General features: G+C 42.4%; 1 protein-coding gene across 5 annotated transcripts; it reads left to right on the plus strand.

Moving 5' to 3' along the window:
- Positions 1 to 9,187: 9,187 nt before the first annotated feature.
- On the plus strand, positions 9,188 to 13,473 carry RPL29 (ribosomal protein L29). Of its 5 annotated transcripts, none has more exons than XM_078612937.1 (4): positions 9,188 to 9,308; positions 10,069 to 10,137; positions 12,228 to 12,292; positions 13,146 to 13,473. In XM_078612937.1, exons 2-4 carry the CDS (start codon positions 10,101 to 10,103, stop codon positions 13,287 to 13,289), a joined length of 246 nt encoding a protein of 81 aa, XP_078469063.1. In that variant the 5' UTR covers positions 9,188 to 9,308; positions 10,069 to 10,100; the 3' UTR covers positions 13,290 to 13,473. The 5 variants fall into 5 exon arrangements, with proteins under 5 accessions (XP_078469063.1, XP_078469064.1, XP_078469065.1 ...); XM_078612938.1 differs by having other exon boundaries at positions 9,288 to 9,483; XM_078612939.1 differs by having other exon boundaries at positions 9,300 to 9,623.
- Positions 13,474 to 18,574: the final 5,101 nt, after the last annotated feature.

The following is an 18,574-nucleotide window of genomic DNA, read 5'->3' on the forward strand; positions in this document are numbered from 1 at the left end:
AACAATGCCCACTACGCATTGGAATTCTTGACACTTTTATATTGAATCATTCGAGGCGAGCCCAGAAGACTTAGTCTAATCCCATCTCATAAAGCTTTTACCTGCGGCCGTAATCCTAACCATTACATTAACTTTATTAAATAAACTGATTGATTTCAAGGCATAGGTGGTTGGTGGTCACTCAACCCACAGCAGTTGGTTCTCAGGGGCAGGTCAGGCTGGGGGATGTGCAACAAAAACAATAATGGGGTTGCCGTGGTGTAATGGTGAAAAATAGCTTCATAGCTCATCGGATTCCTCCAATATAAATAAATGTTCTGATGGACTTGCACTGCAGAGTTTCACCGGTTCGATAACATCTCCGGGCGCGGCAGTTGAAACAACGGTGCAGATTGAAAACTCCTTTCTTAAGAACTGCGTTTTGTGCTTAGTTTGTTGTGTCCTTCGCCCCGCACCTCCGCTTAGCATCGTTGGCAACGTACGGTGCGAACGAAGTTCAGCATACATACATCCAGCAGTGTAAAGTGTTGCACCAAAGTTAAGTCGACTGGCAGATCGCGTGTGGTGGGGTAAAGTGTGGGTACTCTGGCCTCTTCCAAGACGCATGTCCACAGTGGAAGAGTAGGCCAAAACACCCTCTAGCGGAGGCCCTTCTGCCTTCAGTGGCGTGAGCAAGCAATTGCAGCGCTCCCCCTAATAATATCGTAATGTGTATTTGATTAGTTTTTGTGACAGGACGCTATACAAAAGAAATAGTATTATAATGTGACTGTGTCACTCAGGGGGAATCATAATGGCTGTGTCAGAGCACTCAGCCAGCGCTGATTAATCCTGGTCCAGGATCTGGGTTTCAACACGAATATTTAAACTAGGTTCTCATAAATTGATCTCAGCCCAGTCGATAATTACTGAAATAAGCGTATAAATGCAGTATTTTAATTTAGTTTTTTACTTAATATCCCAAATTTTCGGGGTGAAAAAAAAACTATAATCGCATAATAATGGTTGATCGACATTCATGAAATAAAAAATAATCTTCACAAAGTACGGAGGAGCGTCGTCGTGCGATGTTGTTGGAGCCCTTTTGTAGTGAATCCAGCAGCGTTTCCGTGGTTTGATTTTCTCGGTAAGGTCCACGGGCACATGATACAATGTTCTATCGCCTTTGGAAATATCATAAGAGTCTTTTTGGTTCTTTCGGTAAAGTCACGTAGAAGGGAAGTAATAAAATAATAAAAATAAGACATAATAAAATAATTCTCACGACGTTTCGGCCACAACGCAAGCAGCCGTCCGTTTATTACTTCCCTTCTACGTGACTTTACCGAAAGAACCAAGAAGATGAATCCCTGTAGTCACGAAAGCTCTAAATCGAAATATCATAAGAATGTTTCATCATCTCATAACGCAAATATGACAGCACAGTGTTTGACACAGTTTACGATTAATACGTGTAGCATATGTAAACGTATTGATTCGTATAAAACTACATATTTATATTTTGGGAGGTTTTAACTACGTTAGTGCACAAGGAGGAGTGGTGGCACAGTGGTTAGCGCACTGCACCGCTGTCACCAATGGCAAGTGATGTGTATATATAAAACAGAGAAACATAACCCGTCCTTCAACAACTCACACTGACCATCATGGTGATGTATAATCAAACAACCCCAAGCGTGACCAACACCACATAGGGAGGCCTTCATCCAGCAGTGGATTTACAAAGGGTTGTGCATTTTTATTATTAATGAACAATCACAGTATGCGTTGGTTCGTAATGGCCTGGTTGTGCAGGCTGCGTTGACGGATGTACTAAGAGATCAACAACTTTAACAGGCGCATCGGACAGCAGTCTGTGAGCGGATGCTGTGTCGTGCTACCGCTCGGCATAAAGAGTGTGAAATGAGGCTTATTATAATTATATTATTATAATTATATTATTATAATCGAGGAATCAGGGGGCGACTGAGCTGCTGAAATACACCCACTGCCTTTTTGTTAATGATCCCACAGCTGCTCGAATTTATTACATATTATTTCCATGAAATATTTTTTGTTTTTTTTTACATGCATTTGCATGATGATGATGTTTCCTCAATTGTAATTGCTAATGAGATGTTACTCGTGTTATGAATGATATTTCACAACGTGCTTTTTTCCATTATACCTGTGCTGCATATGTGTAGACCATACAATTATGCATTTGTATCGACGTTCAGGCGTTACATATTTCGATGTCGTTCGGTATTATCATGTTAGGTTATCGTAAAATGAGGGTGGAAATACTCTGTTGATTAGAGACAAGAAAATATTGCATCTCTCAAATGTACGAAGGTGACGTTATACGGATGATCATCGATTATCCGGCTGCTTCAAACATTATCCGGTGGTCCTGAGCCGATTCCGGCGAAACCGGCGAAACCGCTCCAAGGGCTTGGGACACATTCCGGCGATCGGCGCCACATGCGTGACAAAAGAAGTAGCTTGGAATTTCTCTCACTTGATACAGCAATCGTGCTGTGACGGTTCCACCTGAAGACGGAAGCTTGTGTTGCCTCCGAAACGTCGTGATTTTTATTTTATTTTAATTGTACTTTTATTTATTTGTATTTTTATGTTTTACCTACGTGACTTTACCGAAAAAACCTAAGAATAAAAAAGAAGTAACCACGCTTCATTTCAGTGTCAAATATTGTATGGAGTGCATTATACACTACATACAACAACTCAGACAACGCGTATACATTTGTAATGACTAATCAAAGCACAAAATATATGCAATCGTCCAACACAAATTGTTGAAACAAGAGCAGTAGTCGTACATACATCACCCCATGTTCTTTCCTATTTGGATGTTTTTTATTCCAATTTCATATCGTTAAATAATTAACTAATTAAACATATACACAACACCTAAAACACAATGTTATGCAAGAATGTTACAGAAATAATCAGAAATAGTTTAAACAATTATTTTATTATCCGGTGTTTTTGAAGCCGCGGGATAATCGATTATCTACTGTATTTGGTAAATATCGTGCTCTATAGGTGTGCAAATTGTTACATAGCATTGAATGAAATGTGAAAGTTGTAAACTCTGCCCGGTTTCTCTGGGCTTCAGAATCACAATCTACGTGAGGGAATTCGTTCACATATTGTGGGGGATCACACATATATGTGTTGGCGAATAGCACGGCACTTGAAGCAATTTACAGCTTTAGGCTGACCATACCCTAAATGTACTGGAAAACCAATCAACTTCTAGGAAAGACCCAAATAATATGAATTCCTGCAGTCACGAAAGCTTTAAGTCAAGATGTAACTTGTAGGATGTATTTTTTGGGCCTACCTTTGACTATTTTGGTTTTTGGATTGTTATAAATGTAAGCATGCACTATACTACACAGTCTTTGTGTCAAGTATACGCTTGCCAGCTCCGGAATAAACATCAGGCATTCAATAACAATTGTCTATATATGGACAACATTGGAAGGGATGATGCATTGATGTAATGATTACCACACGCACTTAAAATCCTGAGGTCTCAAATAATTGGCACGTTTCTTAAATCCATCCCCCACCTCCCATTCCTCTTATCCACTCAGGAGTATAAATGGGTACAAGCAGAGCTATTCAATCTGCAGGTCACGTGAAGTGGGATAGAGTGTAGGTAACTCTCCCACGGCTGGCGAGTGTGGAATAGTAGGCAATACTACATCTAGAGGGCATCTCTAGACCTCGTCCACAAGTATTATTTTGTTGAGCAAACAATTTCTAGGCTGCACCTTTACCTTCGTCTTAAAATTAAAGATAATATGGGTCTCCAGACTGAATGTGAATGGTTGCAAATAGCCTATATTTTATCATGCTATGGAACGTAACGTCAAATCTGTTTCAGAGGTGGGAGCAGCGGAGGAGAATGAATGACCTCCCGTTGTGCGCAGAACGATGGAGGGTTGAGAGAGTAGGCGTGCGTGTGGGCATTGTTGGCCATGATTGGATTATGGAAAATGTTGCACCCTATGTAAAATGCTCGAGCTTTATAAACACCGATACAAAAAAAAAACTGTGAGCCTTGGATAAGGTCAGGGTTAGCGCTCGGGGTCCGTGAGTCATGGGTAAATCTGCCAATGAATGACTGCGAGGCCACCGTGTCAAATTCTATTTGTGCGTTTTTTTTCTTTCGATAATGAAGCTGTAATTTAAAGACGACTGTGATATGAATCAATTAGGGGGCCAAATGCGTACCGAAGCAGAAATTGTTGTTGTTGTTGTACTCGACAGATTCATGAATGACATTGCCTTTAAATGGAAAAATAGGTGACGTTATCGCTAAAGTCCCCTCTTAAAAGCAATGTGCAGCACTGCCAATGCGATATCACAAATCGTGTAAGTTACATTCTAAATGCTGACATTTGCTTCATGCTATCACTTTTGGATTGGGAGGGGCTGCTAATGTTGATGCAGTATATTAGTAACTGATTTAAATGTCACGTTTCTGATTCTGACCTATTCTAGATATGATTCTGTAACGTGGCAGTCAATTGGCCAGATTCATGAGTTTTTGTATGCATTTGTTCGTGAAAACGTTGTATGAGAGTTACAAATTACCAGTAAGCATATATAAATCAAATTGTAAGTTCGCTTCTTAGGTCTGATATTCATCAATGGGCCATCATTATGAGAGTAAAATGCGATCGGAATTGTAAGACTCCAACTCCAAATGTAAATGATCATGCTTCAAATGATGTGATAGTGCCACCTGCTGTCCGACTTTGAGCGCTGCATTCAATAGATGAGGCTTGATCACCACAAGCAAATTCCCACTTTCACAAATTCACGCCGTCACCGTCTCTCGCGGTCCAGTGCCGCACATGAATTGATCCATTTGCTCCAATTCCGCTGTTGGTCGTCTCGATCATCTGCTGTGTACGTGTGTGTGTTGAACTTCTTTCACACCGTACGTAGCCAACCGCGCCAGTTGAAGGTGCGGTGGAAGGACACGCGAAAACACAAAAGGTCACCCTCCCATCTAGCGGCGTGTAAATGCCCTATCCAGCCCGATGTATTATTCTTGAACAGCGAACGATGTCTCTTTCACTTGCGTATCTTCTCTAATCCACGTATTCCTCTCTCTGGCTCTCAGTGTAATTCCCAGCATTCGCATTCACTCCCCACGCTTCTGTTCTACAGCAGGCACCTTCCTCCATCAATGTCCATGATTCTGATCTATCTTCTTGGTTTTTTCGGTAAAGTCACGTAGAAGGGAAATAGTAAAATAATAAAAATAAAACATCATAAAATACAATTCTCACGACGTTTCGGCCACAACGCAAGCATCCGTCCTCAGGTGAAGAACATGTCTGTCGGAAAGACAGCGTCTGAATGAACACCACCAAGCTTGGCAGCGTATATTTAAGCTGGGTTAGGGGAGGAAGGGCGCCTTGACAAAGGAATTTGCATATCAACAGAGGAATTTAGCATATTTATGGAAAATGCTGCTTGCGTTGTGGCCGAAACGTCGTGAGAATTGTATTTTATTATGTTTTATTTTTATTATTTTATTATTTCCCTTCTACGTGACTTTACCGAAAGAACCAAGAAGATGAATCCCTGCAATCACGAAAGCTTTAAATCGGAAGATTCTGATCTAATACCAATCCACTGCTGTACGAGGCCCTCCCCCACGCCAATTGGGATAGTGGTGGTTGATTTGACCATACTTCACCGGGCTGGTCAGTGCAGGATGGTGAAGGCGTGGGGGGGGGGGGACCACTGCCCTTCCTCTGCTGAGCATCCACCGACCTTCACCAGCCACCTGGCTCTCGCTGACCGTCGTGGGGAAGTATGGCGAAATAGCCCCACACGTCTGATCAACCACAACGGGATGGGGAGGCTCTCACACGCAGCCGTGGAATGACAGCTGTATTGAGTGACTATTGATTGTCATGAGGTCTTTTGTATGTGTATGATGTAGAACTTCTTTCGCACCGTACGTTAGGAAAAAAGTGCTTATCGGAGGTGCGTGGGATGGACAGTGAACTTAGCGTAAAAAGCAGTTCTAAAGAAATTAGTTTTCAATCTACGTGTACGCACACTCGCACATATTTACATCCCGAAATTAACCCAGCTGCTGAAATTATGCACTCCCAATCATATATATTAAAATTATAGCTATGGTCTGGGGTATGAAGACCGAACGGGTTTATTTACTTCCACTTACCTTCTCTCTGTGATGATAATTTTCTTCGATTTGCTAAGTATTGTGGGGGGTTTTCTATTTACAAAATCTGTGTAAGGGACTTCCTAATTAATATGCAGCGTTGTGGGATGCAATTGCTGGTGTCAACTCCCTTTCATCAATCCTCTGTGTTGTTGTGTCCCTGAGTCATTTTGCTAATAAAAAATAAAAATACTTTCAGAAGAAAAAAAAGACGGCGGCGTTTGATTGACATCTCGCTTTGTTCTTTAGCCCTCCCCTATGTTGACTCAGCCTTAAATGCGTACCCGGTGCCAACACCAGTGGAGAGGGATATCTGAAACGGTGTTGGGCCTCGGTCAACTCAGCCTTCGACGAGTATCTCATACCTGTCGACCTCTGATCAGTGGCGAGCTAATTACACACCAATTCAGACCTTACTGGTCACCCCGTGGCCCTAATAAATCTCAACGTTCATCCTACAAAGTCCCATCACAAGGGAGACACACAAACAATTATACAACAAAAGTTTTTTGTTGCCCCGATTCAAACGTCTGTACGCCGCATGGAACTGAAACCTCAATTCCCCACGGTACAAGAATCCGGGGTGTAAACGGCACGGGTTTGACAGCCTGGTACATTTCACATTTATATATTGTTCATACTCTGTTTCTTAGGTTTTTTCGGTAAAGTCACGTAGGTAAAACATTAAAATTAATGAAAGTAAAATAAAACAAAATAAAAAATCACGACGTTTCGGAGGCAACACAAGTCTCCGTCATCAGGTGGGACCGTCACAGCCTGTTGCCTCCGAAACGTCGTGATTTTTATTTTTTATTTTGTCTTATTTTACTTTCATTAATTTTAATGTTTTAGCTACGTGACTTTACCGAAAAAACCTAATAATATGAATCATTGCAGTCACGAAAGCTTCAAATCTAGAATTCATACTCTTTGTTTTTTTTTCGGTAAAGTCACGTAGGTAAAAAATAAAATAAAATAAATGATAACAACTTCTTGGTTCTTTCGGTAAAGTCACGTAGAAGGGAAGTAATAAAATAATAAAAATAAAACATAATAAAACAATTCTCACGACGTTTCGGCCACAACGCAAGCAGCCGTCCTCAGGCGAAGAATGAGAACATTATCAAGCTAGGAGCTTATATAGGTGTAGCGAGGAGGAGCGCCTTAACAAAAGAATGTGCATATGCAGAGGAATTTAGCATACCAATGGACAATGCGTAGGGGGTGGGCGGAGGGGTTTCAAAGTCCCATTATGCCCATGCATTATGCAGGATCAACAGCACCACGGGGGTTGCGCAAGGAACAGCGTTAATAAAGGACAGGAATGTTAGTGATATGTAGCTGCATTTACCAAACAACCACGTAGAAAACCGAAGTGAAAACTACATAAAAAAAAAACTAAAATATAAACTGATACTTACTATACTCTACAATAAGCTGAGTTACTAACAACAAATAATAAAATTACAATTCTACGTCGTAAGAAGTATATAATATACTTCCATCTAAACTTTATTCTCTTAGCATATACAGTACTATATACTGCCATAGATAAACCCAACATTAAATTATATACTGTATTGCTGTAAACCACCCTATACTTTATACATTTTAATATAACACTATGTATTATTCAACTCACCCTAATGTGTATCGAAATGGTTTATTACGTCCTTCCAATGATTGCTAAGCCTGAATCCATCTTCTCGGTTAAAATTGTCTCTGTGTTTGTATATGTGGATCGCCTCATGAACGAATCTCTCATGATAGCCAGATGGCTTGCAGAGAACCTCCGTCTTGGAGAAGTCAATGTCATGTGAGCCCACTGAGTTGTAACAGTGGTCTGCCACGGCTGAGGTGTTTGTCCTACCGTGTTTTAGATCAGCTTTATGTTCACGAATGCGGTCTGAGACGTGTCGTTTGGTTTCCCCAATGTAACTGCTACCACAGAGGCAACTTAGTTTGTAGACTCCAAGACGGAGGTTCTCTGCAAGCCATCTGGCTATCATGAGAGATTCGTTCATGAGGCGATCCACATATACAAACACAGAGACAATTTTAACCGAGAAGATGGATTCAGGCTTAGCAATCATTGGAAGGACGTAATAAACCATTTCGATACACATTAGGGTGAGTTGAATAATACATAGTGTTATATTAAAATGTATAAAGTATAGGGTGGTTTACAGCAATACAGTATATAATTTAATGTTGGGTTTATCTATGGCAGTATATAGTACTGTATATGCTAAGAGAATAAAGTTTAGATGGAAGTATATTATATACTTCTTACGACGTAGAATTGTAATTGTATTATTTGTTGTTAGTAACTCAGCTTATTGTAGAGTATAGTAAGTATCAGTTTATATTTTAGTTTTTTTTTATGTAGTTTTCACTTCGGTTTTCTACGTGGTTGTTTGGTAATTGCAGCTACATATCACTAACATTCCTGTCCTTTATTAACGCTGTTCCTTGCGCCCCCCCGTGGTGCTGTTGATCCTGCATAATGCATGGGCATAATGGGACTTTGAAACCCCTCCGCCCACCCCCTACGCATTGTCCATTGGTATGCTAAATTCCTCTTCATATGCACATTCTTTTGTTAAGGCGCTCCTCCTCGCTACACCTATATAAGCTCCTAGCTTGATAATGTTCTCATTCTTCGCCTGAGGACGGCTGCTTGCGTTGTGGCCGAAACGTCGTGAGAATTGTTTTATTATGTTTTATTTTTATTATTTTATTACTTCCCTTCTACGTGACTTTACCGAAAGAACCAAGAAGATGAATCCCTGAAGTCAGGAAAGCTTTAAATCGAAATGATAACAACTAAAACATTTATTTTATTAGATTTTTTTTCCTACGTGACTTTACCGAAAAAACCCAAAGAGTATGAATCCTTGCAGTCACTAAAACTTAAAATCTATATTTATATATTGATCCACTAGAGTCGCTGTTTTTAAAATCGCGTTTTTTCATTTACCATTCTCTCCACCCCACCTCCACGTCGCTCGCCGTAGCCTCCCCGAACCGCCCCACAGTGCACCGCGGCGGCGTCTTCTCCTTTCTCTTCCGGCTTGCGAGCACGGTGAGTGGCGTCCGCGTTGAGCTCTCACCGCCTCGGCGCGTTGCAATCCGCCGGCATCGAAGCCTTTCCAGCGAAACATTTCCCCTCATTTGGCCGTCTTCGTCATCGCCGCGACCTCCACAACCACCACCACCAACCGTCTCGCGCCGTCAAGAAGGCGCGAGCGCGTTTTGCGGTAGTGTAGTTGCGGGGTCGCTCACGGCCATCACCGGTGGCGATTATCTGAGCCGGTCCTGGGCCTCCCCTAGGTCGGCTCTGCCTTGAAACGAGTACCCGGTGTGGTGGAGGAGTAAAACATCGCCACCCACCTCCCTCGTGCGTCGTGTCGGTCTTCGTTGTTGCACGCGAGCAGAACTTGCCCCAATATTCTTTAAGGGCTACGTGGGGGATCTTTGCTGGCCTAAACAGGGGCCATTCTATGTATGGGGGCTTGCTAATACCATACGGATCGCGTTTTTTTTATGTTTAAAAAGGGCCTACAGGTACGAATGAAAACTTTTAACTATCGTCAATAACGCTGCCATTACAAGAGGAGATATCCAGCAGGCGACGTTTCGGGCAATGGCCCTTTATTGGCATTGGATGCCTTACCTGTAACGTGAAAAAGTTAACGGGGATTCCACAGTTAAAAGTGAGCTATCCCACCATGTTTAATGAACACATCAAAGGTTACAGGTGGATAACCACCCACCACAAGCTGATTTGTTGTTAACGTGAGCAATTCGCTGAACTGAAATCGCCTGCAATGTTGTTTGCTTAGACTTCTGAGCCTTTGGCTTCGAAGAATCCAGCATGGCCAAGTCAAAGAACCACACCAACCACAACCAGTGTAAGTCTCCGCCGCACATCTCCATGAAGAGCAATGGACGTGTTGTCTTCAAAGACAACTTTTTCTGCATATTAATACGTTTCCGATGACCAAATAACGCAAAATGTGCGCCCAGATATGGGAAGTTAAGTTGGCATTGCTCCGGGCTTGTGCCACGAAAGTGCCTGGATGGGTGTCCACAATGAGCCCAAGACAGGTGGTTCATTATTGGCTTATTTTGGGTTATATCGTTAATTTTAGAGCCAATCATATCAAGTGGTCACATTGGCTGATGCCGCCGATTGATTGGGTGATCGGTTAAATCGCTTTTTCTGATCCGGTCCTTTTTTATATGTATAAGATAGTTTATATTCCCACATCCTCACAATCACACATTGCAACATCCTGACATTCTAGACAATTTACCAAGAGCATCGACAGTACCAGGCACAGCGGACTCTTATCTGAGCAGGGGGAGGAAGGGATTTTCTCTGGGTGGGGGATTGGAAAAGTCCACGCCGTTCTGGGCTCAGGTGTTTAAGATTGTTCTAAGGTTTAGGAATGGAACCCATGCACGTGCTGTGTTCTTCTTCCTTGTCTTTGAGCTCATAGCTCAGATGCTTTAGTGCTGAGATTGGGCCCTAATGAATACAGCTATTGAGTATGGGATGGGGGGGGTTACTGATTTCGCCACGTACTCAATATTGTTTATCTGGCTGCTGTATTGAAAGTGCTTAAGAAAATGTTCTCTTCTTGAGTCAGCCCCGCTCCTCTTAGGCCCCAGAGTAGTTTCCACACATTTTTACGATTGTATTACATCTTATTGATTACCCAGGTTATATCTTGATTTGATTAGATTTTTTCCGCCTGAGGACGACCGCTTGTGTTGCGATCGAAACGTGATTTATTTTATTTTATACCTAAGTAACTTTACCCAAAGAACCAAGGAGTATGGGCCACCGTTATGTTCATAGAACTCGGCAATAGGCCGATCCGGGTCCTTAAGTGGGGTGTCATGATGTCAGTGAAAATAGGCTTTACATTAGTGTTTTATGGTGTGTTCTGTTCGTAATAAAGCTGGAGTTATGCTAATGTGAGTCTTCTTAAGCATTGATTGGTTAATAGCCATGAGTTAAATTATGAGGAATTCGTGCAGGTTTGATTGAAAAGGTTTGTGTTACATATATAATAGGCTTACCTTCATATAATTAGATTCACTTCATTGCACTAATGCTGCCTGCCAATAACAACCAAATCAACCAGCAGGCAACTATAATTATTCAAATGGTTCACTTGCACGGCTGTACTGATGACATTGCACCTACCTTTAGAACCCAGACGATGAAGCTCTTTCACGCGAGAGCTGAGATTTCGTTTGCACCTGATGCTGCTCGTTGTATTATACTGCAAAACGTCGTACACATTTGTCAAAATATTTATTTTCATCATTTGGTATACCGAATCAATTGGAATATACATGACAACTTGATTTTATTGCCTCTGTTAGGTGGTGGTAGCTTATGATTAAACATTCACATTCCTACACGATCTTACCCAGTATCAACTAATTATGAATCATGTTGGCCATGAAAGCAGACATTTGTAAAATTGTGTAATGGTGTGTTGTAGATAATAATTGCACTCATAAGAGCAGTGCAGCAAAATCCATTTCGAACCTCCCCCCACCTTCAAACCACAGTCCCCAGCATGAAATAAGGTCATCTGTTAAAATGGGCTGTTGTCTTTGGGAAATAAACAGTGGTTAACTTACATGTAAATAAATATCGCTATCATCTAAATGTGAAGTTTGCAGGTCATAATCAATAGATTGTAATGACATATAAGCTGTATGTTATGAAGGGAACTTTAAGAGACAAAAATAACAGTTGTATTTAAATTTGTGCTGAAAAAGCCCACATGAATTTGGTGGCAAAGTCTTTTAATGACACTTTTTAAGCATTCCCTTTACATTGTCAGTGCAGACTAACTTCCTTTTGGCTGAGACTTCCGACTCATTCTTGAAATTAAATTGCTTCCACAATCGGTGACAAATTAATTCAGTTGATGAATGATGAGAATGAACGTGTTCTTTACCATTCTGTGTGGTGCAGCGCGCAAGTGGCACCGTAACGGCATCAAGAAACCAAAGACAAACCGTTTCGAGTCATTCAAGGGGGTGAGTGGCTCGTTGCTTGTCGCTGCTGTTCTATGATGAGAATGTTAATGCGACCGACACATTTGCTCTCTTTGGTGCAACGAGCTCTGCCATTCTCTTAAAGCCCACATGGGGTTAAGTAAGGAGGGCAGTGTTTCTGTAATACTGCAGGGGTCATCCTTGTGTTGGTATTATTTTCTCCGTTGCCCTGCTTGAATGTTTTATCTTTCTTGCTGGGAATCTGCATTGCTTTATCACGTAACTCGTGTCTTTTATCCTTGAAAAAAATCCTGAAGTCATACATTTGTATATGTTGCATGACTATATTTGTTTTCATTCTAATTTACATTCAATTTATTTTGTTTGCCATTTGTTTTGAACATGTTTGCCCCAATATTGTTCTATGATAATTTACCATAACTCACTTTTCATTATCTAACCTCAACATGTGAAAGCTGCATTAACAGCTTGGGGCAGGCAACTCAATCCTGACCCAGAAGTTTTCCAGTGGGAAATGTTAAGTAGCCACTGAAAGCACCTTCGTTTGTACACCTGAGAGAGGGATCATCTTTGTACCCATCTCATGAAGTAATCGTAAAAGCTGGGTCTCTGTCAAATACAAAATTACATTTCTTACAATATGGTCATTTATGATTGGCCAGAGACTAACATCTTGCTACATTCCAGAGCCCTGTTTAATCATACATTCGAGGGGCCTTGTGTCTTTTATTTGAATGGGGGCCCAGGATCTGAACCCAGGAGGTCTCAGCGGCACCGGCTCATTGCTCCAAAGCAATTGCTAAATGTAGCCTGCTCAGCCGTGACTTGCGCTAAGTTTGTCTTAAACCAATCCGTGCCTTGCGTCTTTGCCCAGGTGGACCCCAAATTCATGCGCAACCTGCGCTTCGCAAAGAAACACAACATCAAGGGCAGGAAAAAGATGCTGATCAACAACCAGAAGCACGCAGCAGCAAGGGTGGCAGCGGCTGCCCCAGTTCCCGCACCCGCCAAGAAGTGAACGGGAGACGCGCACATTGCGGGACGGGCAGGCGGTGCGGCGTGGATGCTGCGTTGCTCTTGCCTGCGTTCTTGCAATTAAACATGGACTCGATTGCACCGCGCTGTCGTGGATTCCAACGCAAGGGACGGGTTTGTGTCTTGGATGGTGTGCGTCAATAAACATCTTCATACGTTGTACACTCTTTTTTGCGTCGTCTGTTTTTGTGAGCGACGTCAGCTTAAATCTAATGGGCACAGATGTTTCGCCTGGAGGTATCGACGCAGATGAAAATGTTAATACGAGAATCGTGGCAAATGAGCAGCGTATAAATACAGGTGCTCCTGTTTATCTGCGGTTCAAATTTTCCGTGACACATTTGGGGCTGCGGAAATAAGTACATTTGGTGCCTATAGTCCATTGGCTAATTGTACTTTTGACTCATTCGATATCCTTAGGCCCAGAGGTCGGCAACCTGCAGCTCGCGGCTCTGTAAGGACTGCTTCGTGACGTTCTCAAGTACCACGGTCTAATATTCACCTCGCATTGCGGCTCTAAATATTGAGTTTTGCCGAATACCAAAAAAAATGCCCCTTGTTATTTTGGTTACCGAACCCCTTGCCTTGAGGCATTCAAGCAAAATCAAAGCGTTTGTCAGTTTCAGGTCGTGAGTCAAGCGTAGACAATTTATAACTCCCCCTTTTACTGTCGCATGTTTAATTTCCTGCACCGTTTTACAGTTTTTCTCCACAACATCTGCATGTCACGTACGTGTTAATATTTATCAAGAAATACTGCTCGCACTTGATTCAGGACATCGTCTACCTTCAAGCATTTAAATTTATCGATGCATGTTAAATGCCGAATGTTCTTCAAAGATTATTTTGTCCCACTGAGGGTAGGTTGCTAATTTTTACTTTATTTGCATAATTACTGTCAATGCCTCTGGTAGAAAGGTTGCCACTTTTCAACCCTTCCCCTTGCCAACCAACGCCAATGATCAATTTTATTTCGTTTCTGTCTCCAGTCTCCATCATTGTTGAATATTGTAAATGTGCAAAACTGGAAGTGTTCGTATCAAGTGTTTGTCTGAAAGGCCATCGGCAGAAAAACTATCGATGGCTATAAATAAAAGTTACCAATATTCAACGGTTGCTTGAAATACAATTCCACTTGTAACCCGAGAAACTAAAAGTTACTTGTGGCTGAATAGTTTGTCAAAAATATATAGATTTCTCCAAAGAAATAAAAAGTCCTTTTCAAATAGACCTGTCCTGGAGAGTGGGTAAATGTCTGTTTCAACCAGATACATATAAAGCGCGAGGATGATCCTTGATATCTTAGGCGGTCATGAGATACTGCCAAAGCCACCGTCTCATCCAGCATGGCGACTACGGGCTTCTGGGAATTCACGACACTTTAATTACGCTGCATCTCGCAACGTAATTAAGATGGTCAATTGTGTGCAATCGTTTTTTTTTGTAAAATGTAAATACGGGAGGCGGAGTGAATTGCAGAATTTTGTATGCAAGTTTGTTTGGCAGTTGTATTACGTTGAACTCTCTCACACCGTACGTAGTCAACTGCACTAATCGGATGTGCGGATAATTACATTAACAAAAAAGATATTTGTCCCTGGGTAGTAAGTGTTATTTCCCAATTGTTTATGCCTCAAAAGTACAGCAAATGCCTATTATTCCCCACAAACTTTGTTTTTGTAACCAGGGCACAAAAGCAAAGTTAATTATCCACTCCATTAATAACAGTAACAAATATTTTTTTTGTTCCTGGGTATTAAGTGTTAATTCCGAATTGCTTATGCCTCAAAAGTACAGAAAATGGCTATTCCTACAAACTTTGCTTTTGTGACCAGGACAATTGTATTTTGCAATTGACCTATTTTCAATGAGGAAACGTGTGCATTTGTGTCATTCCTTCACGTAAAGTCCTGGTCACAAAAGCAAAGTTTATGGGGAATAATAGCCATTTCGCTATACATTTTAGGCATAAGCAATACAAAATTAACACTACCCAGGGGGACAAAAATCGTGTTACACCGTGTTATCAGTTGTGCCCAAATGAGCGATTCGAAGTGAACGAGCACGCACGAAGCTTTGGCCAGCAGGCGGCAGTGTGGCACAAGGTCCGGCATTCCTGTGGACATTTGTTGATGATCTTGATGGTGGAGGAAGCGGTGGTGTAGCGGTTAGTGCTGCGCTACGAACCCGGCGACCCGAGTTCAATTCTCGCTCACGGCCAACACCGGTGACGATTTATCTGAACCGGTCCTGGGCCTCCTCTAGGTCGACTCAGCCTCAAATGAGTATCTGGTGCGGTGTGTAAACATCGCCACTGGGGGGACAACGGCGACCGGGCGTGGTGCTGGCCACTCATCTTCGTGTGCCTTGCCGGCCTTGATAGGTGCTCGCTAACATCACACGGGGGATATTTGTCTTTTGGTGGTGGACGTGTACAGTACAGCAGCTGAGAACAAAAAAATCTCAACGCATTAGGTCAATAGCACGGACTTAAACATCTATATACAATAATCCCTCGCCAACCGCGGGGGTTAGGTTCCCATCCCTGTCAACCCCTTATCAGTGCCCTACCTTATTACAGACCAATTCAGACCTTATTGGTCACCCCGTGCACCTTATTAATCTCAACGTTCATCCTGCAAAGTCCCATCACTTGGGAGAAACACAAACAAATAGACATTTTTTTCTGTGTTTTACTCAATTTCCATATACAAGAATACGGAGTAACCCGTGTGGGGTGACAGGTTTGCGTTCCTGAAAATTGCCGTGGTTGGCAAAAACCGCGGTTGGCAAGACTAAGAAGGCCTTGTGGGAAATATGGGGTGCGAGCAAGTTCAAGTTCATTTATTAGGTATAGCCCTGTGAGCCATTCGGCTCTTGAATCGGGTGCAACCGCAACAAACAAAAAACAAAAACATGAACAAGAAAACATCTTAATGTGACTGCGCAAACAGAAAATCCAAGGAAAGACAGCAAACTATTGCAGAAAAATCACTGTACACCAACGCTGTGTGCAAAAATCCCAGTGGGATGCAAGTCAAACAACAACAACCACAAGACAACTTAGATTAAGGCCATCAGTCTAACTCCGTACTACAACAAACACATGGCCAAGCGCAGTCGCACTCGTCAACACCGAATTAAGTTGCCTGTTTCTTCACTGAACACAACATGCACAATAACAAAATAACTTAAAATACACAACATAACAAAAAATTATAAATGTTCAAGTAACAAAAACAATACAATCGTGTTATTTACCTTTAAGTTCATGGCGATGACGATAACGTTGATGAGGATAAGGTGATGGGGTTGTTCGATGGTGGTGGTGGTGGGAAGGGAGCGGTGGTGGGAGCTGGCACATGGGACGACGATGATACACGGAGGGAATGGAGATGCGGTGTGTGTCTTGGAAGTCACGTGCCGGTCGCCCTGCTAAACCGCGGATACACAAAACTTCGTACTGCGGTTCGCAAATTGGTGTGTCGAAGGAAACCCGTGGATATGTAGACACCGCGGATGTCCTCAAAAATGCGTTTCGTGATGGATTGCCGCACCTCCGAATGGTACGGTGGGCTACGTACGGTGCGAAAGAAGTTCAACATACGTATCATGGGCAATAGCCCGTCTGCATGTGTGCTATGAATACGGACCATAGCCCGAAATGCTGCCTATTGTATACGTTTTATTTTAAGGTGACAGTGTTGTTGATGTATGGATTGGTTTTTATTCCTGAGCACGATCACGTTGCACACTGCAATGTGGCAATGCTATAATATAAGTTCCACGGTAAATTGTATCTGCTTTGCTAAATATCGTGTCCCATCAGAGTTACGCGTGTTGTATTGGGGTAGCTGAGCCGAGCAGTCCGCATGTTCCACCAGAGTATGCGTGTTGTACTAGGCAGTCATTGGTATGCCCCTGATGATGTGCACCTCGCAAAGATCCCCCGTATAGCATAAACAGATGCCTGGCCGGCTTTATCTCCCAAGTGGCGATGTTTACACATCGCACCGGGTACTGATTTGTGGCTGAGTCGACCTAGGGAGGCCCAGTACCGGTTCAGATAATCGTCACCGGTGTTGGCCGTGAGCGGGAATTGAACTCGTGATGATGGTTACAAACTGAGTAATCATTGGAAAGATGTGATTAACCATGCAAAAAAAGATTTAACTACACTTATTTGGCCAATCTTATTTGACAGACAACTATTACAGGTTATTGATAGACAGCCAGGCTTGTTTTACCATATTTAGTTGTTTCTTCTTTTTTCACACTATTGTTATGTAGGCCAGGTTTAGTCACAAACCGTACCTCTCCATAACAAAGGCTCACCCTCTTAAGCCTCACCTTACCATATTAATAAAAAGTGTGCCGTACTTGGTCCTTCCCCCCTCTCCAACCATTATATATACGGAGTGGTAGCTCTTGCAATCTCTCATTTACTTGATACAGCTGTCGTGGCTGTGACGGTTCCACCTGAAGACGGAAGCTTGTGTTGCCTCCGAAACGTCGTGATTTTTATTTTATTTTACTTTTATTAATTTTAATGTTTTACCTACGTGACTTTACCGAAAAAACCTAAGAATATGAACTCGGGTCTCCAGGTACACGCCCGCTTCCCCCTCTGACAGCATCACACATAGTTCGCTGCATCCTTAACTGAATGCTTACCAATGCTGTCATTCCTTCCAGTGCTAAATTGCATTTGAAACGGTGAGATTCCTGTAAAGAAAGAAAACGACTCTTGCAGTAGTTTATTGGAAACGATGCAGTCATTTTTATTCAGCTCACTTGCGTTTTCCTGAGGCTCCAAATGACATTTGGCAGGAAGTGTAAGAGCATGCTATACTTGCAATGGAAATGAATATGCACTGACCTTAAGTCTACTACCTCCATTACACCACTCTCCGTTGCCAACTTGATATAAGTTCCATCATGGACACATTACATCCAAGTGTAGCACATTTGTTCAGAAGTATATAAAATAAAGTTAGTCAATTGGAGTCCATCGTACGACTAATAACGTCTTAATATTAGCCGTATTTGCAGCATACCTGGGCTCCCGTTCCTCGTTCGTTCCTGCTCCGCTTTACAGAGCAGGCACGCTGCCACGGAGTAGCGGTCAGCACACTGGACTTGTCATTCGATCTCCGGGCGCGGCCGTTGAAACAATGATCAAGTTTCTTAAATGCTTCCACCTCTGTTCACCCGTACACCTCGGCTAGTCGTAGATCGCGTGTGGTGGGGTCAAGTGTGGCGACTCCC

This window comes from Lampetra planeri, chromosome 40, assembly GCF_965212315.1.
Source record: "Lampetra planeri chromosome 40, kcLamPlan1.2.h2, whole genome shotgun sequence".
NCBI classification, from domain to species: Eukaryota; Metazoa; Chordata; class Hyperoartia; order Petromyzontiformes; family Petromyzontidae; genus Lampetra; species Lampetra planeri.